The sequence below is a fragment of the Kryptolebias marmoratus genome, linkage group LG9 (genome assembly GCF_001649575.2).
Source record: "Kryptolebias marmoratus isolate JLee-2015 linkage group LG9, ASM164957v2, whole genome shotgun sequence".
In the NCBI taxonomy this organism is placed as follows: Eukaryota; Metazoa; Chordata; class Actinopteri; order Cyprinodontiformes; family Rivulidae; genus Kryptolebias; species Kryptolebias marmoratus.
The window spans coordinates 5,292,630-5,309,720 of NC_051438.1; the positions used below are offsets into that span (position 1 = coordinate 5,292,630).

General features: G+C 43.5%; 1 protein-coding gene across 4 annotated transcripts in view; it reads left to right on the forward strand.

Annotated features, from left to right (window-relative positions):
- ccdc142 (coiled-coil domain containing 142) overlaps positions 1 to 15,962 on the forward strand; it is a 23,125-nt gene extending 7,163 nt beyond the window's left edge. For all 4 annotated transcript variants that reach the window (XM_017423127.2, XM_025007396.1, XM_025007394.1 and 1 more), the window contains exons 4-15: positions 2,701 to 3,938; positions 5,255 to 5,517; positions 6,871 to 6,957; positions 7,326 to 7,514; positions 7,707 to 7,873; positions 9,139 to 9,291; positions 10,819 to 10,933; positions 12,357 to 12,534; positions 13,350 to 13,460; positions 14,694 to 14,794; positions 15,372 to 15,531; positions 15,658 to 15,962. In XM_017423127.2, the coding sequence (XP_017278616.1) occupies positions 2,701 to 3,938; positions 5,255 to 5,517; positions 6,871 to 6,957; positions 7,326 to 7,514; positions 7,707 to 7,873; positions 9,139 to 9,291; positions 10,819 to 10,933; positions 12,357 to 12,534; positions 13,350 to 13,460; positions 14,694 to 14,794; positions 15,372 to 15,531; positions 15,658 to 15,766 (2,871 nt within the window). In that variant the 3' untranslated portion in view covers positions 15,767 to 15,962. The remainder of the gene's footprint in view (positions 1 to 2,700; positions 3,939 to 5,254; positions 5,518 to 6,870; positions 6,958 to 7,325; positions 7,515 to 7,706; positions 7,874 to 9,138; positions 9,292 to 10,818; positions 10,934 to 12,356; positions 12,535 to 13,349; positions 13,461 to 14,693; positions 14,795 to 15,371; positions 15,532 to 15,657) is intronic.
- Positions 15,963 to 17,091: the final 1,129 nt, after the last annotated feature.

The following is a 17,091-nucleotide window of genomic DNA, read 5'->3' on the forward strand; positions in this document are numbered from 1 at the left end:
GAGTGGTGGCAAGCTGAGAGTGGCGAAAATGTCCAACTATTTTTCTTCCAATAGCGACACAGTCAGAGATGCTTCGCTGGCTTAACACTCCATCATGCACTGCTAGCTGCAGTGTATGAGCCATGCAGCCCAGGCTTTTAACACCACACTCGTCCATCGCCTTCATCATATTCCGCGCATTATCGCGAAGCACAACGTGCACATTGTCCTTCTTAATCTTCCAACGAGCAAACATACAGTCAAATGCACTAGCGATAGCAGCCCCCGTATGTGATCCTGCAAACTCTTGAGCATGCAAAACGGCTCTTTTCATTTCAAAGTTTTCATCGATCCACTGAGCTGTAAGACTTAACATACTCATCTGACTTACATCTGAACTCCATATATCCGTAGTGAAGCTAATGTCCGTCACATTGTCCAACAACTTGTGGACATGCGCGACGACCACTTCGTGCAAAGCCGGGAGCGACACGTCAGAAAAGTAGCGCCGACTCGGAAGATTGTAGCAGGGTTCAATGTGCTCGATCAACCGCCGAAATCCTCGGTCCTCCACGATGGAAAATGGCTGGTCGTCAAGAGCAATCATTTCCATTATTTTTGTTGTTATTGACCTGGCTTTTGCGCTGTCTTTGGAGAATTTCGTGATTTGCTCGAATGCCTGCTGTATTGGACTCCCAGCTGCTGCTGAATCTACTTTTGTTTTTGCCTGTTGGCTACTTTTAGCACCGTTAGCTTCCCGCCATTCTTTGTAAACTTCTGGGTGGTGGTTTTTCAAATGGCATATCAAATTGGTAGTGTTGAACGACTTAACGCGACATCCTCCTCGCATTACCTCGGCTTTGCAAGCATTGCACACTGCTTTTCGTGTGTCTTCTCTTGATACCGTGAAAAATGACCAGACCGCTGACATCGCCCTCTGCTTGTTATTCCTCCTCCTTCTTCTTTGGTTGCTTGTTATTCCTGGCTGCGCAGCTTCGCTATCACTGTCACGTGATCATACAGCTACCGCTCCTCCTCCCCTCCCGAAACAGAAACAAATGGCAACAGGCAGTAAATAAACATCGGACATCAATATCATCCCACTTTTACTTATCTGACCGATACAGATATGCTAAAAAATGACCAACATCGGCCGATACCGATGTTAATGCCGATATATCGTGCATCCCTATTTCAAACTGAACATGTGTGAAAATTCCCCCCGTCGTAGAATGGCTGGGAGTCACACCCTTAGTGGAGATCATTTAGTAAAATCTCCTCTCACCTTCCTGTGTGCTGCTTTACCTCCTGACTGTCCAAAGAGGGGAGTTTTACAAAGTCAGGTTGTGGTGGATTCGTGTAGACTTGAGATATGAATCAAAACTCAACGTTTGGGTCAGCTCTGGGTGTTTTTAACCCTTATAAAGCTGATTTAATTTAATCTGATAAACAGTAATGTTAGCACATGCCCACTGTTTCTTTGCACTAAGAAACCAAAACCTCGCTGCCGCCTCGGGGGGAAACGAGCTCCTGCGAGGCTGAAATGTCAGAGGATTTCTTGTTTGAAGAAGCAACGTCAAGTTGGAGTCAGCGTGTGTTCTTCTGCTGCAGTTAGAAGCGAAGATGTGTGTGTGCGGCAGCGGCTCGGACAGGACTGTCAGGCAGAAGGACCAGCGTCCACATCACTCAAGGCGTGTTGTGAAAAGCAGCTTCCCTCGCCCTCCTGGGTGCCGAGTTCCCACTGTGATTCCTCAGCTTTGAAGCGGAGAAAATCAAGTTCGGATCGCTTGTTCGTCCGTTTGAGGTGCGAGGGCGAGTGGCTCAAACACGGAGCAGAGGTGGAGGTGAAACATCTGACTGTACTGTTCACAGAGGGCCCCTCCCGCTCTCCACCTCTGAGTTCATCAGTGACAGCTGATTTTCTCTCGGCTGAAAATAAGAATAAAAAACACCTCGAGCAGTTTGACTGGACTGTCCACTCCAGTCAGTCCTGAGAGTTTCCACGACTCGGACTCTCAAAGGACAAACATTGGGCCTTGGTCAGGTTTTTCATTTTGCCTAAAATGAGTTTGACCCCCTGATTTAGAAGGTCACACAGCTTTAATAAGAACTTTGAAGAACCGTTCTAAGGTCTGAGAAGACTCAGGAGAAATCAGAGGAGAGAGGCGAGTCAGTTGAGTTTGTGTCATGTTTCTTAAAAACATTGTTAAAATCTCATCTGGAGCTGAGTGTGTTGTTACACCCCTGCTGGAGCCGCTTTTACTGTTTGTTTTTTTTCTACATCTGTCTCGCTCCTGGTTCTGTCACCTTCTTCTTCTTCGCCGACCATTGGCTGCTCCCTTCAGGTGTCGCCACAGCAGCTTGTCTACTGCCATCCCACCCCATCCCCTGCCTCAGTGCCATTGTTTCCAAACCGTCCTGTAAACTTCCCCTTTCACTCTTGCTGCTGTCCTTCTGTCACACATCACAATATACGTGTGTGCCTGGCAGAGTTACTGCGTCATTTTGTGGATAAAAACCGTTCTAGAAATGGTGCCTTGTTTATTTGTTTTTTTTTTTAGGAATGACAAATGACAGGGTTGTTTGGGGAAAAGAATGTTCCTGCGTGAAGAAGGCCGTAAAATCGATACAACTGACGAGTGTTACGGTATCATCCGTAAAACTCGGCTACCGTGTCACTGTGTTACATGGCGTAACTCATGTATGTTGTCTCCCTTACAGACCCGGTCCAGCTCGTCTTCATGCAGAATCAGCCTCGCCTCGCTGAGTCAGGAGCTCTGGGTCCATCTCAACCACTGGCGTTGTCTGATCTCCAGAGTCCATTCGGATCTCTATCTGAGAACTGCTCTTCTGTCCCACGCCAAGATGCTGGAGGACATGAAACAGACTCTGACCCTTTTTGGTCTGCAGCTCCTGGTTCTGATGGAACAATATGTATCAGGTGTTCTGTCTTGGATAGGCCGGACTGAGTCAGACTCTTTACCGAGGGAAGTGCTGGAGGACATTTTAGCAGGAATAGACCTGTATAACCAGGCGGTGGAGGAGCACAGAACACACCTCTCTGCCTCTGAACTGAGGGAATCGGCACAGCAGCAGCTGCATTGTTCAAAACTCTTGACCAGTCTTCCAAAAACTGAAAGGCATCACCCTGCTGCCTTCTCAGTCAAAGACCTGCTGACCATATTGGCTATCCATCATGCAGAAGTAGCAGCCAAGCAGTTGCACTGTAGGATTTTTGATCAGGTTTGTAAAGCTCATTCCAGCCACAAAGGCCTCCCTGATAACTTCAACCAGGCGTCCAGGTGCAGCTGTGGGAAGTCTTCATGGACCTGGGAACAGCTGCAGCATACCTACCTGACTTCATCCCCTCTGCTCTCCAATAATCAACCCACTCCACTGTTATCATCTTTACATACTTCCAAGAAAACGCCTCCTGTGTCCATCCCTGACCGTCATTTGGACCAGACCACTTCAGAAACTCATCGACCTGCGTCGGCCAAGCCACCTTCTTTCAAACATAAAGAGCAGAGCTCCAAAAAGGACCAAACCAGACAGTGCCATACGTGCATATCTCCAGGTAGTCTCACTCAAACCAGTGTAGAAACTCTGGACTTAATTCAACCAAACCTAGAGAAGAAGCAAAGCTCAGAGAAGTGTGAGCGGCTGAAAACAACCAGCTGTAATCATCTCCCAGCCCTGCATCTCTGTCAGTTGGACCACTGCGTCGAGCTACTCCTGCGCGTGCTCGTTGCCTCCACGGACCTGCTGGCTCCGCCGGCAGCTGAGCAGCTGCTCCCAGATACTGACCCAGTGAGTTCAGGTTCACCACTCGGCAACAACGCTCGCTCAGACGGACTGAATAAAGTTGGCACCAAACCGATCAGGTGTCACAGTGCAGACGGAGTTGGACAAGACCGGACTAAACTGGATGGCCCAGCAGGGCCAGACGTCGCTGACAGGTAGACACACCATGAGCATTAATGTTGATCCCCTGTTAGAAACTTTAAGATGATTAATGTGTGAACACGTCATTTCAGGAGGTGAATTTCATTACATTGGTCACAGTAAAATACTTCCTTTATGAAGACACTTAAAAATGATCTGATGTTTGTCACAACGATAATTCTGAGAAACACACTAGTTAACAACATAAAGCATATTTCACCATATTAATATTTATTACAAATACATAAAACAGCCTGGTACGTACCAGGTACTTACTCTGTAAGTACTCAGTATGTACCTGGTACTTTGCATCGTCCAGATATGTACCCCGTGGGTAAAAGGTACAGACCCTGTGGTTACCAGGTGTGTAATGAGCTGTGTTATGTATTGCTACCAAATATTTAATAAAAAAATAATCAAAAAGCAGAAACGGTGTGTTAAAAACCAAGTCCGCTCAGGATTGTGTTGCTTGGAGACCCACCTGAAGCAGCAACAACCTGAAATAATTGTCTTGTAAATGAACTCATCGATCTTTCACAACAATATAGGGGATTTTTGGCCCAATGTTCATGACAACATTTCTTCATTTCCTTGAGATTTGCGGACATTTGTTTAAGCAGAGCTCTCCTAATGTTCCACCAGTCATTCGAGCCGTCCTGTTGTAGATTAGCTGCAGTGTTTGGGATCATTGTCCTGTTGAATGACCCAGTTTTGTTCCAAGCTCCAGCTGTCAGACAGATGGCCTCATGTTTAAATTTGGGATCAACTGATGGTGACCAGGTAATACATTTGATCAGCAGCTCCTGGCTGAGACTGAACCTCTGAAACATTACAGATAAGACAAATAAACAAAGGTACAGTATTCCAAACTACCTTTACTACCAAATAACTTTTTGCAATCAGCTCATGATTACTGTCTTTATAAGTTGCAGTAATAACCACAAATATCTTATATTCAATCATTTTACATAAACAACCCCAGTTCAAGAAAAGTTGGGCTGTGGTGAATTATCATCTCAAGACCCCACACACTTGGTGTGTCACGACTTGTAGTGGGTCCCAATTCCAGCTTTAGGTAGATGAATACATTTATTAATGTAAATTCTTCATACTAAATTTAATAAACATGTTTTTTTTAATATTTAAGTATGAAAGAACTAAAATTTTTAAGTACAGCTACAGAAGTTACAGCAGAAACAGCACATAGGTTTTTAGCAGCTCTGTCAAATAAGATTTTACATTTGCTTCAGTATGTAATGCTTTTTGAGCATACCTGAAAGACAGAACTCCCAGACGATGATGATGATGATGACCCTGTTGTGTTTTACAGCCTTGGTCTTCAGAGCGATGAGGAGAAAAAGGACAAAGTGCCAATAAAGGCAACACATGTGGAGCCTGACTGTGCCTGTGGGCCTCGGTCTGTGCGGTGGATGGACTTTGGTCGGTCACTTCTTCTTGATGACCTGCTTGAATATTATCACACTCTGCTGTGGACTCTCTGCAACAAAGCACTGTGGCTAAAACTACACGTGGCCCAAACAGGCACCATTAACCTTCAGGAGGAGCACAGGGTCACCCAAGCTTTAAAGACAGGTAATCCACAGAGTCACTGAGGTATTTAAATTAAAAGGTGCAAAAATACAATGACTGTCATGGGAATGTGTGAGAATGTGTGAATGAGAAAGGCATTATAAAGTGGTTTGTAGAACCCCAGTGAGGTTAAAATGGCTCTATTTACATCTTGTCCATTATTGTTTGGACTTTATAAGTTGGTCAGTTATTGTTTGAATGCCACAGAATATTTCACTGCTTATGCAAATCAAAAGTAATGTCAGACTGATTTGCAGAGTAATAATGATAATGTCTTTAGTAGCGTCTCAGTTACAGTAATGAAGCTGTTGCTCCGGTCTATTGAGGCAAAGGGGAACTGAGCTCTCAATTTTCTGGTTCATTTGAATTACTTCCAACCCTCACCTGTGGTTTGAGGTGTGGATCATAACCAGAAGAACCAAATCCTGGATCCAAGTGGATGAAATGAGCTTCCTTGGTAGGGTGGCCGGGCTCAGCCTTAGAGATGTGGTGAGGAGCTCCATGATCCGGGGGGAGCTCCATGAGAGCAGCTACTCCTTCTGATCCTAAGGAGTCTTGGACACCTCCCTCTGGAGGTTTTCACTCACATCCTTCAGGGAGTAGAACCCAGGGCAGACCCAGAACTCCCTGCAGGGATCTTATATCCTCTCAGGCCTGGGGACACCTTAGGATCTCCCAGGACAGGGGTTCTCAAACCTTACATTTAAAGGTCCAAATCTGATTTCTAGATAAAGTCAACTAACAATAAGAATAATGATTCTGTTTGCTTCTAATTGTTTCCTTGTGAACCTAAGATGCTCGAACCTTTGAGAGGGAAGCTGAATGTGCTCTGTAGTTTTGTAAAAATAAATTTAACTTAAACTTGAGTAACTTATTTTCTTTTCATTCCCCCAACCAAATAAAATAAATTTGTTTTTATACAAGAATAAACACATTGTACAAATTGAACTTAAAGGCAACGAGACAGTGTAACATTAGACTGACTGAGGTAAAAGTTATTCATGTCCTGGGAGCTAAAATACAGACTAACCTGGTGTGTAAAACAAAAAAAACCCCAGCTCTGTCTGCCTTCAGCGAGCTGCTTCAAAATCAGCACAAACATGTTGTCAGACAGAGTCACTGTGAGGATCTGTGCTATGTGAGAGAAAAATAATCACCAATAATTTAGTGAGGATAAAATAAATACATACTTGGTTTTCTATGTCTAGTTCAAGGTTTTACAGCTATTCTCTGTACTAGTTCCACGCTCTGATTGACACACCGAGCAGGATAAATACATAAATGGATGGGTGTGTTTTTGTGTTGCATGTTGTCTTGTAGTAATCTTTCCTCACCTGTCTGTTGTGTGTGTTGCAGGGCTCTTTCTGAAGGAGAGTAAAACCCTGCTGGAGGACTTCAGGCCCTGTCTGTTGGCTCAGGTGGAGCATGCTCACTGGGACTCTGGTTAGTGTGCTCCAGCAAGTGACCCGGCTCTCTAAAGACCTGTTTACATTTGGTGCTGTCGTGAACATTTGATGTGGTCCCGGCTCTAAGGACACACACATCTGACATGACATAAGAGCTGTTCTTAAAGAAGTTTTCTGTCATGTAAAGATGATGTGAATAAGTCCAACAGAAGGATTATTATGACTGTGTCAACAAGAACTTTAAATCTGCATTTAATCACATCTTTTAGCAGATGTAGCTGCGTACAAAACCCCACTAAGTTCAGAGTAAAAAACTTTACCACAGTGCAAGTTCTGTAAATGTATATACCTGTTTTCATGATGATTCTTGCTGCTGAGTTGTTGTTGGTTTTTTTTTTTCTGCAGTGATGTGCAAAAGTCTGAGTTCAGCTCTGAAAGATAAGTGTCTTAGAAGTGAAGGCAGCGACTCTGTGGAACCATCACCGAAGCCAGGGGGCGGGGTGATGATGTCCCAAACCATGGAGTACTTCCTGCTTCTGCCCCCACCTCTGCTGTCGTCCCTGTCCTGCCATCAGTCAAACAGCTGTGTGTCGGGTAAACACACTCCTCTCTGTGGGTTTTCATACAAACACCACGCATGCAGACTGATCCTCCCCCCTCCCCCCTCCCCCCTCTCTCTCTCTTCCTCCACCTGATTATGTCCAGACATGTCCTCCCGTCTGGATCGTGTTAAACACAGCCAAGTGCTCGTCATCCNCTCCCCCCTCTCTCTCTCTCACCCCCCAGGTTCTGCCGGCCTTCTTGCTTCCAGGTGGGCCCTGCAGAGACGAAGTGTCAGTTTGCTGTTAGCTTCAGTGCAGCTGTCTACAGTCTGGGTCGTGTCGAAGGCGTACCAGTTCCTCTCTTCATGGAGTCCAAAGAAGTTCCTGCTGATCACACAGGGAGACCTCAGAGTGGGTTCACTGGTTTTATTATACTCTTGTTCCGGTGCAGAGTATGTGTTGTGACTGACTCTCAGCTCGTACCATAACATCTATGAAACTGACCCAATTAGAGCCATTTTGGTTGTGTATTTAAGGTCAAGTGACTGTGACAGCCGACTGGAATCGAGTTGACTCCAAAAGTTAATCAGTGGTAGATGTACATTCAATGAGTACTTTCTGAGAGTTTTATTGAAACCTGTCCAGTGGCTCATCAGCTATTTTGCTAACAGGCAGCTCTGCACAGACACGGGCAACAACATTATCACCTGCCGTCACCTTTTGGCGGTGGGTAAAAGTTGCAGATCCATGAGCTCAAATATTATTAAAGACAAAATCTGTGCTTCAGTTCAGCTGTACTGCATGTAATCTGATTACTTGGAGTAAATGTTGTTAGAGCAGCATCAGAGCGATTACATGATCTCTGTCACTCCAAAGAAAATGGATGGATGGATGGATCTCTGTCACTCCTTGAAAGCAGCTCAGGCAACAAGGGGGTGGATCGGTTTTAGGTTTCAGCTGAAAGCTGACATGCGGTCATGTGATCCATGACTCTTCAGTCTTTACGCCTGACGGCCATTTTTACCTTCTGTCTGATGGAATAATCAGATTTATTTAGAGCAGGGGTCTCCAACCCTGATCCTCGAGGGCCACTATCCTGCATGTTTTCCTTGTCTCTCTGCTCCAACACCTGATTCAGAGGTTAAATCACCTCTTCATGTTCTGCAGAAGCCTCTTAATCAGCCATTGATTCAAATCAGCTGTGTTGGAGCAGAGAAACAAGGAAAACATGCAGGATGGTGGCCCTCCAGGACCAGGGTTGGACACTCCTGATTTAGAGCCACAAAAGACTACCTGACTGTTAAAATGAAGATATATCAAAAACTAGATATACCCAGTTTATGTTGCAGTGTCACATTTTATTGATTCATAAAAATAACAGTTTTATACAAGAAAATCTTACTTTTTTTATAGAACCGTGCCAACATATTTCAGTTTTTCTCACATTTGTAGAAAATGAGTAAAAAAAGCAGGTCACTCAGAGGTAAATAAAGCATTGAGTTTAAGTGTCTCAGAAAGAGTGAACAGAAAAAGTGGCTCTGGAGCTGCAGACTCGTGCTGTAGAACACTTTCTTAAACTAAGATCTATCCTCAGATCCAGTCAGTGACTCGTTTATCCCTAAGTCTGAATGGATTCAGCTCTGAATACTGAACAGGTTGTCCTGTTGTCTCTGCAGATGCTGCTGGAGTCATTAGACCTGATAACGGAGCAGACTAAGACCCTGCTGATGGACTTGGACTCTGACCATCAGTCCACGGTCCAGAACCACAACCTGCATCTACTGAGGCAGCAACTCAAAGTTCTGGATGGGGCTGTATGTGAGCTGCAGGTGAATGGTTGGTTACACCCATCCTATCTGCTGCACACATCTGCACACAGCTGGACAGAAAGGGATGGTTTCCACCTGATGGCAGTGGTGAAACGTCTCATATGATCAGAACACCAACCCAGTCCAGACACTAAAGGCACATTTCATGCTTTTTAAGCAATAAATACATTCATCAGGCAACTCTTCATCCAGAAGAAGAGCAGGTTGTATAAATGAAGATTTGGAAAGTATCAGATTTATAGTTGGAGTTATTTCAGGACAAAGAATATTACTCAGAATAATACATTTCTTATAATTCTGCTGCTTACTGTATGTTCAAACATACAGTGCACAAATAACTTATTTATTCTTTAACTTTAAAAGCTTGAAGCGCACAGAGCTTCCATAATAATGACTGATTGATCAAAACGAACCAAGTTTCTTAAATATTTTCTGAATTATAGACCAGTTCCAAGCTACCTTAGCTGTAGGAACAGCAGAGCAGAATTCACATGTCTGCAGGTCAGGACAAACTAGATAAATTGTTTGTTTGTTTTTTCTTTTAAAGTACAGCTGAGAGCTGAATGACTTTGCTAAAATTTGTTGAAGAAGCTGAAACTAGGATTAAAACTAAACCGAGCAGAACGGTGGCTGAAAGCCAAAATGAGCAAAAGGCTAACTAAAAGTAGCAAAACAGCAACTAAAAGCTAAACCAATCCTAATTGGTTCAATAGAAGCAGCTGGACTTCTTCTCTTGATTCTTGAAGATGTTTCACCTCTCATCCAAACAGATTCTTCAGATCTCATCATGGGTCGGGAGCTCCAGGTTTATAGATCATTGTTATACCAATCAGAAAATTAGGGCTGTTAAAGACACGAGTCGTTGATTCACCTCTCCCTCCTATGAGTCGTTTGGATCGCTTCCTAACGAGGCCAACAGGTGAGCCGTTTTGGGACGGTCATGTCCCAGATGACTGAGGACCTGAAATCCAAAAGGCTAGCTAAAATTGTGGAACAGTAGCTAAAAACTAAAAGGACCAGAAGAAGACTAAAACAGAACAATGTTTTGAAGGAACTGAAGACATCTCAGTGGATTTCTATGGGGAATTTTATTTTAAATTGTTAAATATTTATGCAGAAGCTGTTAGATTGCAAAAAATATACAGGAAAATAATGGTGTAAATAAATCATCATTCAGACTTACATAAAAGCATGCTTTATAATAATAAGGACATTGTGTTGCCTGTAGTTATAAGTAATAAATATTGCATTGATTTTTCTTTTATTTAAACATAAAATTAGAAGATATTTCTTCTCATTTTGGTTTTGAAAAGTAAAATCAAAACAAGCAGATGATCTGTATTTAGATTTTTAGTTATAAAATAAACAATGCCATCCAGTAATTAGTCATGGATCAGCTTGTATTTATGGTTAAAAACCAGCTTCTGTTAGCCGTCCAACCAGAACCTTGTTCCTGTTCCATAAATGTGTCGTCATACAGAGCAGACGCTTGTCATGCTGTCTGATCTTCATGTCTCTGTCCATCAGACTTTCTCGTCCTCGGTGCTGAAGACCTTCTCTGTGGACTGCAAGCGGATGTCGGTGGAGATCTTTGAACGCACCATGCCCTCTGCAGGACACTGGAGACCCAGCCACAGAACAGGTACTTCTGTCTGTCTGACTCCACCACCTACACAGGATGAACACTGGAGCACCTAAAGGAGAAGGAATAAAGAAATGGTTGTTTTAACAGCTGAGGACACCTAATCTGAACGTGTCTGAGGTTTGGACTTTGAGAAGACCGTCCTAAACGAGACAGCCATCTCCACTCCGTGGGTTTTGATTGTTTGTTGGCAGAGTATTACTGAATCACTCAGCTACGTCCATGTGTCAACCACGGTGGCTTTAGGTTCAGAGTTGTCCTACATTATTTCTTTTACTTTGAGGAATCAGTCCATTTCTACATAAGCGATGCTACTATCACATGATCAGCAGCAGGTCCAGGGTTTGAACCTTTTCTGGAGTTTGCTACAGCTCAGTTATCCTCCAGTTTAAAAAAAAAAAAGAGCTTTGTTACAGAAAAGAAACAATAAATGACAGTGATGATTGCGTACACTTCAATGGAAAGTAAAGCGGTTAAAGAGGGGTATTCACGCCGCCATGGGATGTATAACAGCCTCAAACCGTCAGCCCTCCACCACCGTGCTAACAACTGGTGCGAGAGGTTTGTGCTAATGTGCTGTTTGCTGCTGTGCATTATGGGTAAACATCTGTACTTTTTTCCAAAGTCTTTTGGTTCTTTCGCGACAAACTTAGCTGCAGTGTTGTTTTTTTTAGAGGCTTTCTCCTGCAGCTCTTCCAAACAAGCCTCCTTTGGCCTGTTTCTGACTGTCCTGACAGATAATCACCTGTATACAGCTGCATTTACTCTTTCTGAGCAGCTCTAGCTCAATATCTTTTAAAGCTGACTATTTCTTTAAATACTTTACCAACAGACATTCTAAGAAGGTTTTGGTTCCCTCTGTAGGTGTCATTGTGAAAACTGTGTTTACAATACACCCCAAATATTTTCAAAAATGGAGGATTTCTCCTGCGTTAGCACATTCTGTCCACATGCTACAGATTTTAGTGGATCTGTGTAGACAGCAAATATGGCTCTTTTAGAAACTATGATGTAGCCTCCTGTTTCTCTTCTGATCTCCATTACTCTGCGCCCTGAAAACTGAGTCAACATTGCTATTTTTATGTCTTTATATTAAACTGTAAACTTGTGCTAAGGAGTTAATAAGTAAAAGGAAAATGTAAACAATGTCCAAAAAAAGTATTAGATGTTCTGGAAGAATCTTTATTCGAGCTAAGATGTTCTTTCTCTTCATTTTGATGTTGACTTGGATGTTTGCACCACCCGGTGGTATGATGGTATATTTCTGTTTTTGGGCAGGAATTTTTTTAATAAATGGAGAAAAGAATATAAGTTTAAAAAACGCATCCAGCAGTGTCAGCCTTTCACACTAGATATGTCTTACAACAAACTTTAATGTGTGAGTGTTCATTGGTAAAAAGTGGATACTTCTGTTGGCGCACAGGTTTTCCCAGCACGCCCAGTGAGTATGCGTCCCTGGCAGCTCAGACTGTGATTGGCCAAGTTTTGGAGGCTGTGGCACCGCTGTCCGAAGATGCTCGGGTCCAGGCACTGAGTGTCGCAATGACGGCTTTCATGGAGGCGTGGATGGAACACATCTTGAAGCGAAAGATCAGGTTCAGGTATGCCTGTGGTCATGGACACAGGACACAGGGCACAGGACACAGGGCACAGGACACAGGACACAGGACACAGCTATTTATACCAGAAGGGAGACAACTGGCTGCATGGTGGTGCAGCTGGTTAGCACTGTCGCATCACAACAAGAAGGTTGCAGGTTCGACTCCAGGTCTTTCAACTTAAGATGCAGTTTACAAGCCTGCATTCTGCTCAGAGTAAGCTCTTAATCTGGATAATATCAGTAAATTATTGTACAAGTTATCAGAGCAGGGTTCCTACACAGTTTGTTTTTTAAATTACAATCATTTACAGACTCAAAAAAAAAAAAAAAAAAAAAAATCTGTCAATTTTTGAGTCATTTTTCAGGTTTAGGTATAAATATTTCTTGTAAATTCCCATATTTTTGGGATATGGGCAGTGGTGGCTCGTTCTGTAACCAGAAGGTTGCCGCTTTGAGGCCCCGCTCCGTCTGTCTCAGCCGTTGTGTCCTTGGGTAAGACCCTTCACCTGCCTTGCCTACTGGTGGTGGTCAGAGGGCTCGGTGGCGTCGGCTGACAGATTCACTTCTGTCAGTCTGCCCCAGGGCAGCTGTGGCTACAATGTATCTTCCCACCGTCAGTGTGTGAATGACTGAGTGTAGTGTGAAGCACTTTGGGGTCCTCAAACTTGATAAAGCACTATACAAGTGCAGGCTATTTACTATTTACCATATGATTACTGTTTGCATATTATCTGGCAATGAGCGATAAGGCCACATGTTTGTTGTGTGTTTCACGAGTGTTGTGCAGACCTGTGTAAACGTGTTCTCTGTCCTCAGCCTACAGGGGGCGCTGCAGCTGAAGCAGGACTTTGATTGTGTCAGAGAGATGATCCGGTCAGACGAGTCTGGTCTGTCAGCTGAACTTCACCGCCGGCTCCTCAGTCTCAGGTACCCGGGACACTCTCCGCTCTGCTCGTGGTCACTTCAAACAATACCTCATTATTTTAGGAAGAAAGCTTCAAAACTACCAATTCCAAAGTCCTGGTAACAAACCAGACTTGGACTTTGTTTTCTTGGTTTTAAATTTAATAGATCCCACATTACATGCCTTCTAGAGTCAGAAAGTCTGCGCTGCTTGTATCCAAACACTGATGAAGACTGAAAGTCTCTGCTGACAATAAAGCCACGTTTCTTCGTGCTGTAACCTTTGGGACATGTAGGTGTTGGTGAGAGCTGGTTCTGACAGGGTGCCTGCACAGTCATAGAAAGTCTGGAAAAGTCTGAAATTCATATTTAGTCTTTTCCAGTTCTGGAAAAACAGTGTTTCCAGACTTTATTCTCGATTCTATTTTCTATAAGAGAAAGCATTGAACTTGTAGCATAAAATTGCTCAAACATTCAGAGTATTTTTCACATTTTCTTTATTAAGTGGAAAGTTTTTTCCACTGACAACACAGTGGATGGTAGCTGTGTGAAGAAAACCACATTTAAAGCACTTTGTAAAGAATAGGAAGAATAAAACAAGATGTTGTAAATACCAGGCAGAGCTAATATTTACAGACTGAAACCAAGAGGTGGAAGGTGGAAGCCCCATATCCTCCATGTGAACGAATGAGACATTACCATTGCTACACACTTCAGATAATGCTTCAGTGTTAACTCTTGTGACATGTGACACCATGACTGTGTGCGGGGGAATAGGCGGGGCTTAAAGCCCCACCGCTCCAGTGCTCAGACTCTGGTTCCATAACTACAACATGACAAATAAGATATTTAGAGCAAGCAGAAAATAAACCCCTGACATTTCTCCAAATAATGTGTGAATTTACAGGAAATATTTGTACCTAAACCTGAAAAATGGCTTACAAATTGACAGAAATCTTTGAATATTTGAGCCTGGAATAGATTGGAATTTTAAAATGGAAACTGTGTCGGAAACCTGCTTTGATACTGACAGAGTGATACTGAGGGGCAGCAGTTTGAAGATTGTTTGACTGGGATCCGTTTCTCATGGTCCCACAAACTCATCAAACAAAAATTACTTAATATTGGTACAAAAAAAAGTTCGTTTTGCATTTTGTTTGCTGACAGAGTCGTAAAGTGTTTACATTTTGGCATCTGATGGGGCAGTTTCAGTATGGAGAACAAACAACAACAGCTTTTGTGTGTGTGTGTGTGCAGGGTGTTTCAGCAGGTGGACTCGGCGGTCCTGTGTTTGCTCCAGCAGCCCCAGGTGAAACCAAACCTGCACTGCAGAGACTGGGAGCCTTTCACACACTGCTGTGAGTGTCAGACCCCCTGTATATGTCCATCTCAGTCAGGACTAGGACTGTGTGTGTTCTTTTGGCTTTTCTTCCCGTTTCATGACTCCTCATTAGACATGGGTCCATTTCCAGTTTCAAGGTTCGCTCTTGTAAAAATAGGAATGTCCTGATCAAAATAGTTTTGTTCCTGATACAGATATGAGTCATAAGGATCGGCCAATACTGAGTGTCAGTCCAATAGTTATAGTATTTTGCAACTTCTTCCCATTCAGGTGCAGAGAAATGTTGGTTTCTGACCACAATAATCAGAAAACACAACTGATGGGACTGAGGCCAAACGCTCCAGTTTTGTCTCATCAGTCCCAGAAACTTTGGTTTTTATCAACATCCATTTTGGTGAATTCCTGTTTGGCTTTTTCTGTTGTCCTATCAATCGTGGAGCCTCCTGGGTCTTCTTCCATCATTGTGATTTAAAATGTGATGGATGGCATCTGAAAGTGACGTACCTTGACCTTGGAGCTCAGCTTGAATGGTTTTGGATGGTTTCTTTGGCTCTTTTTCACAGCTGTAACCTGTGTGTGTGGTTTTCCCCCAGGTCCAAACAGCAGGAGCAGGGACAGCATCGATGCTATTGTGGGCAGTAATATAACCTACCTTGGCTATGTGGAGGGAGAAGAGCCTGATCCTGCCTTTGTTACCTCAAACCTCCCACCAGTGGACCCATCCACCCCTGCAGAGCCCTATCTTGCTCCAAGGTACACTTTTTTACAGATGCTGCTTCATAGGTTTAATGTTGTTTTTTGGGGGGTTCTGAATGTTCTGAGCTCCTGGGTTGTGACGAAGTCCAGCTTTAAGAAGAATAATTTGTTTTGTGCTCCCAGTGAAGCCTTGGGTGCTGCCCAGCAGGACTGGTTGGACCTGAGGATCCAGAGCAGTACTCGTCGCTGGAGGCTACCAGGACTTCATTGTCTCTCCAAGACTGAACCTTGAACACTGGCCACAGTGTGGCGCCAAAACACCAAGTTCTTTAAGTTTAAAAAGGCACATGGAGCTGGGATGTAAAACACTTTAGTTTTTAAAATATACAGTAAAATTATAGTTGGTTATTTTTACAGTTCAAATATGTCTGTATGATGATGTTTGTATAATTAAAACTTGCACCATTTCTGTGCAAACGATAAATGAATTTCTATACATTTCTTTACGTTGTCTTTGTGATTCCTGGGCTCCATCAGTCCCAGCCATCATTTGTACTTGGGGCTCACATCAGCTGGAAATGGGCTAGATAAGATCGATGGCAGAGGGAGATTCAAAGCTACATAAAAACTAAATGAGCCCTATACAGCAACGTTCCACAAAGGCCCCGGGATAAATGCCTATATGACTGATTCGTGACAATGTTGAGCATCGAGAGAACCCCATGTGGAGAAACCTACACAAAGCTCATCTTGGTTCCAGCTTTATGTTTTTTTGTGTGGGCATTAACTGGGCAAGAGTATTGGTTCTATGCAGGATAGTCCAAGGGTTCCATAGCGGCCCCGATCTAAATTCCCATATGGGCTTGATGTAGAGTAAGTGTGGGCCCCGACTGGTAAAAGAAAATTCATCGGAATTCAATCCTTACGTTCTGCATGGGTACTACACATGCAAAAATATGAACGGCATTCCCCTGGACCGACAGCAATATAATAACCATTTTTGCATGTGTAAACCCATGTTGTACCTACACAGAACGTGAAGATCAAACTCGTGAGCCACAAAGTGACCAGACTTCCCTTGAATCAAACCTATAGGGCTTTAAAGATGGGTGGACACAATGGCTTCAAAATGTTTAAACAAGTTTGCCTAAGTCTAACCCAGTTAAAAGAACCCAAGAAGATGAGTGTTACCCATGTTGAACTGATCTACTCTGTTCCCATTTAGCCCAGCTTGACCTACTGCTGAGCATCACATGTGCATGCTGGCTGAGTTCGGATGAAAAAGGTACACTTACAGTGCACCAGGGTAAACAGTTTTAGAGCTCCATAGTGGATTCAGATGGTCCGAGCTGAGTTTTCCTGTAATGAAGTTAATATATGAGCAGAGTCACGCTTCTGATCAGCCGTCCATCAGCACAGTTTGTCTGCCACCTTCAACAGACAGAAGGAACTCTGACCTGGAGCAAAGGATTTTCTGACATTCTTTCTGAATCCTCGGTCTGGTTGGATGGGGACTGCTGATGGAGCCACTTCCACAGATGTTCGATAGGGTTCAAGTCAGGGTTTTGGCTGGACTATAGGGCGTTGTTGTCCTTAAGCCTGTCTTTTATTTACTGT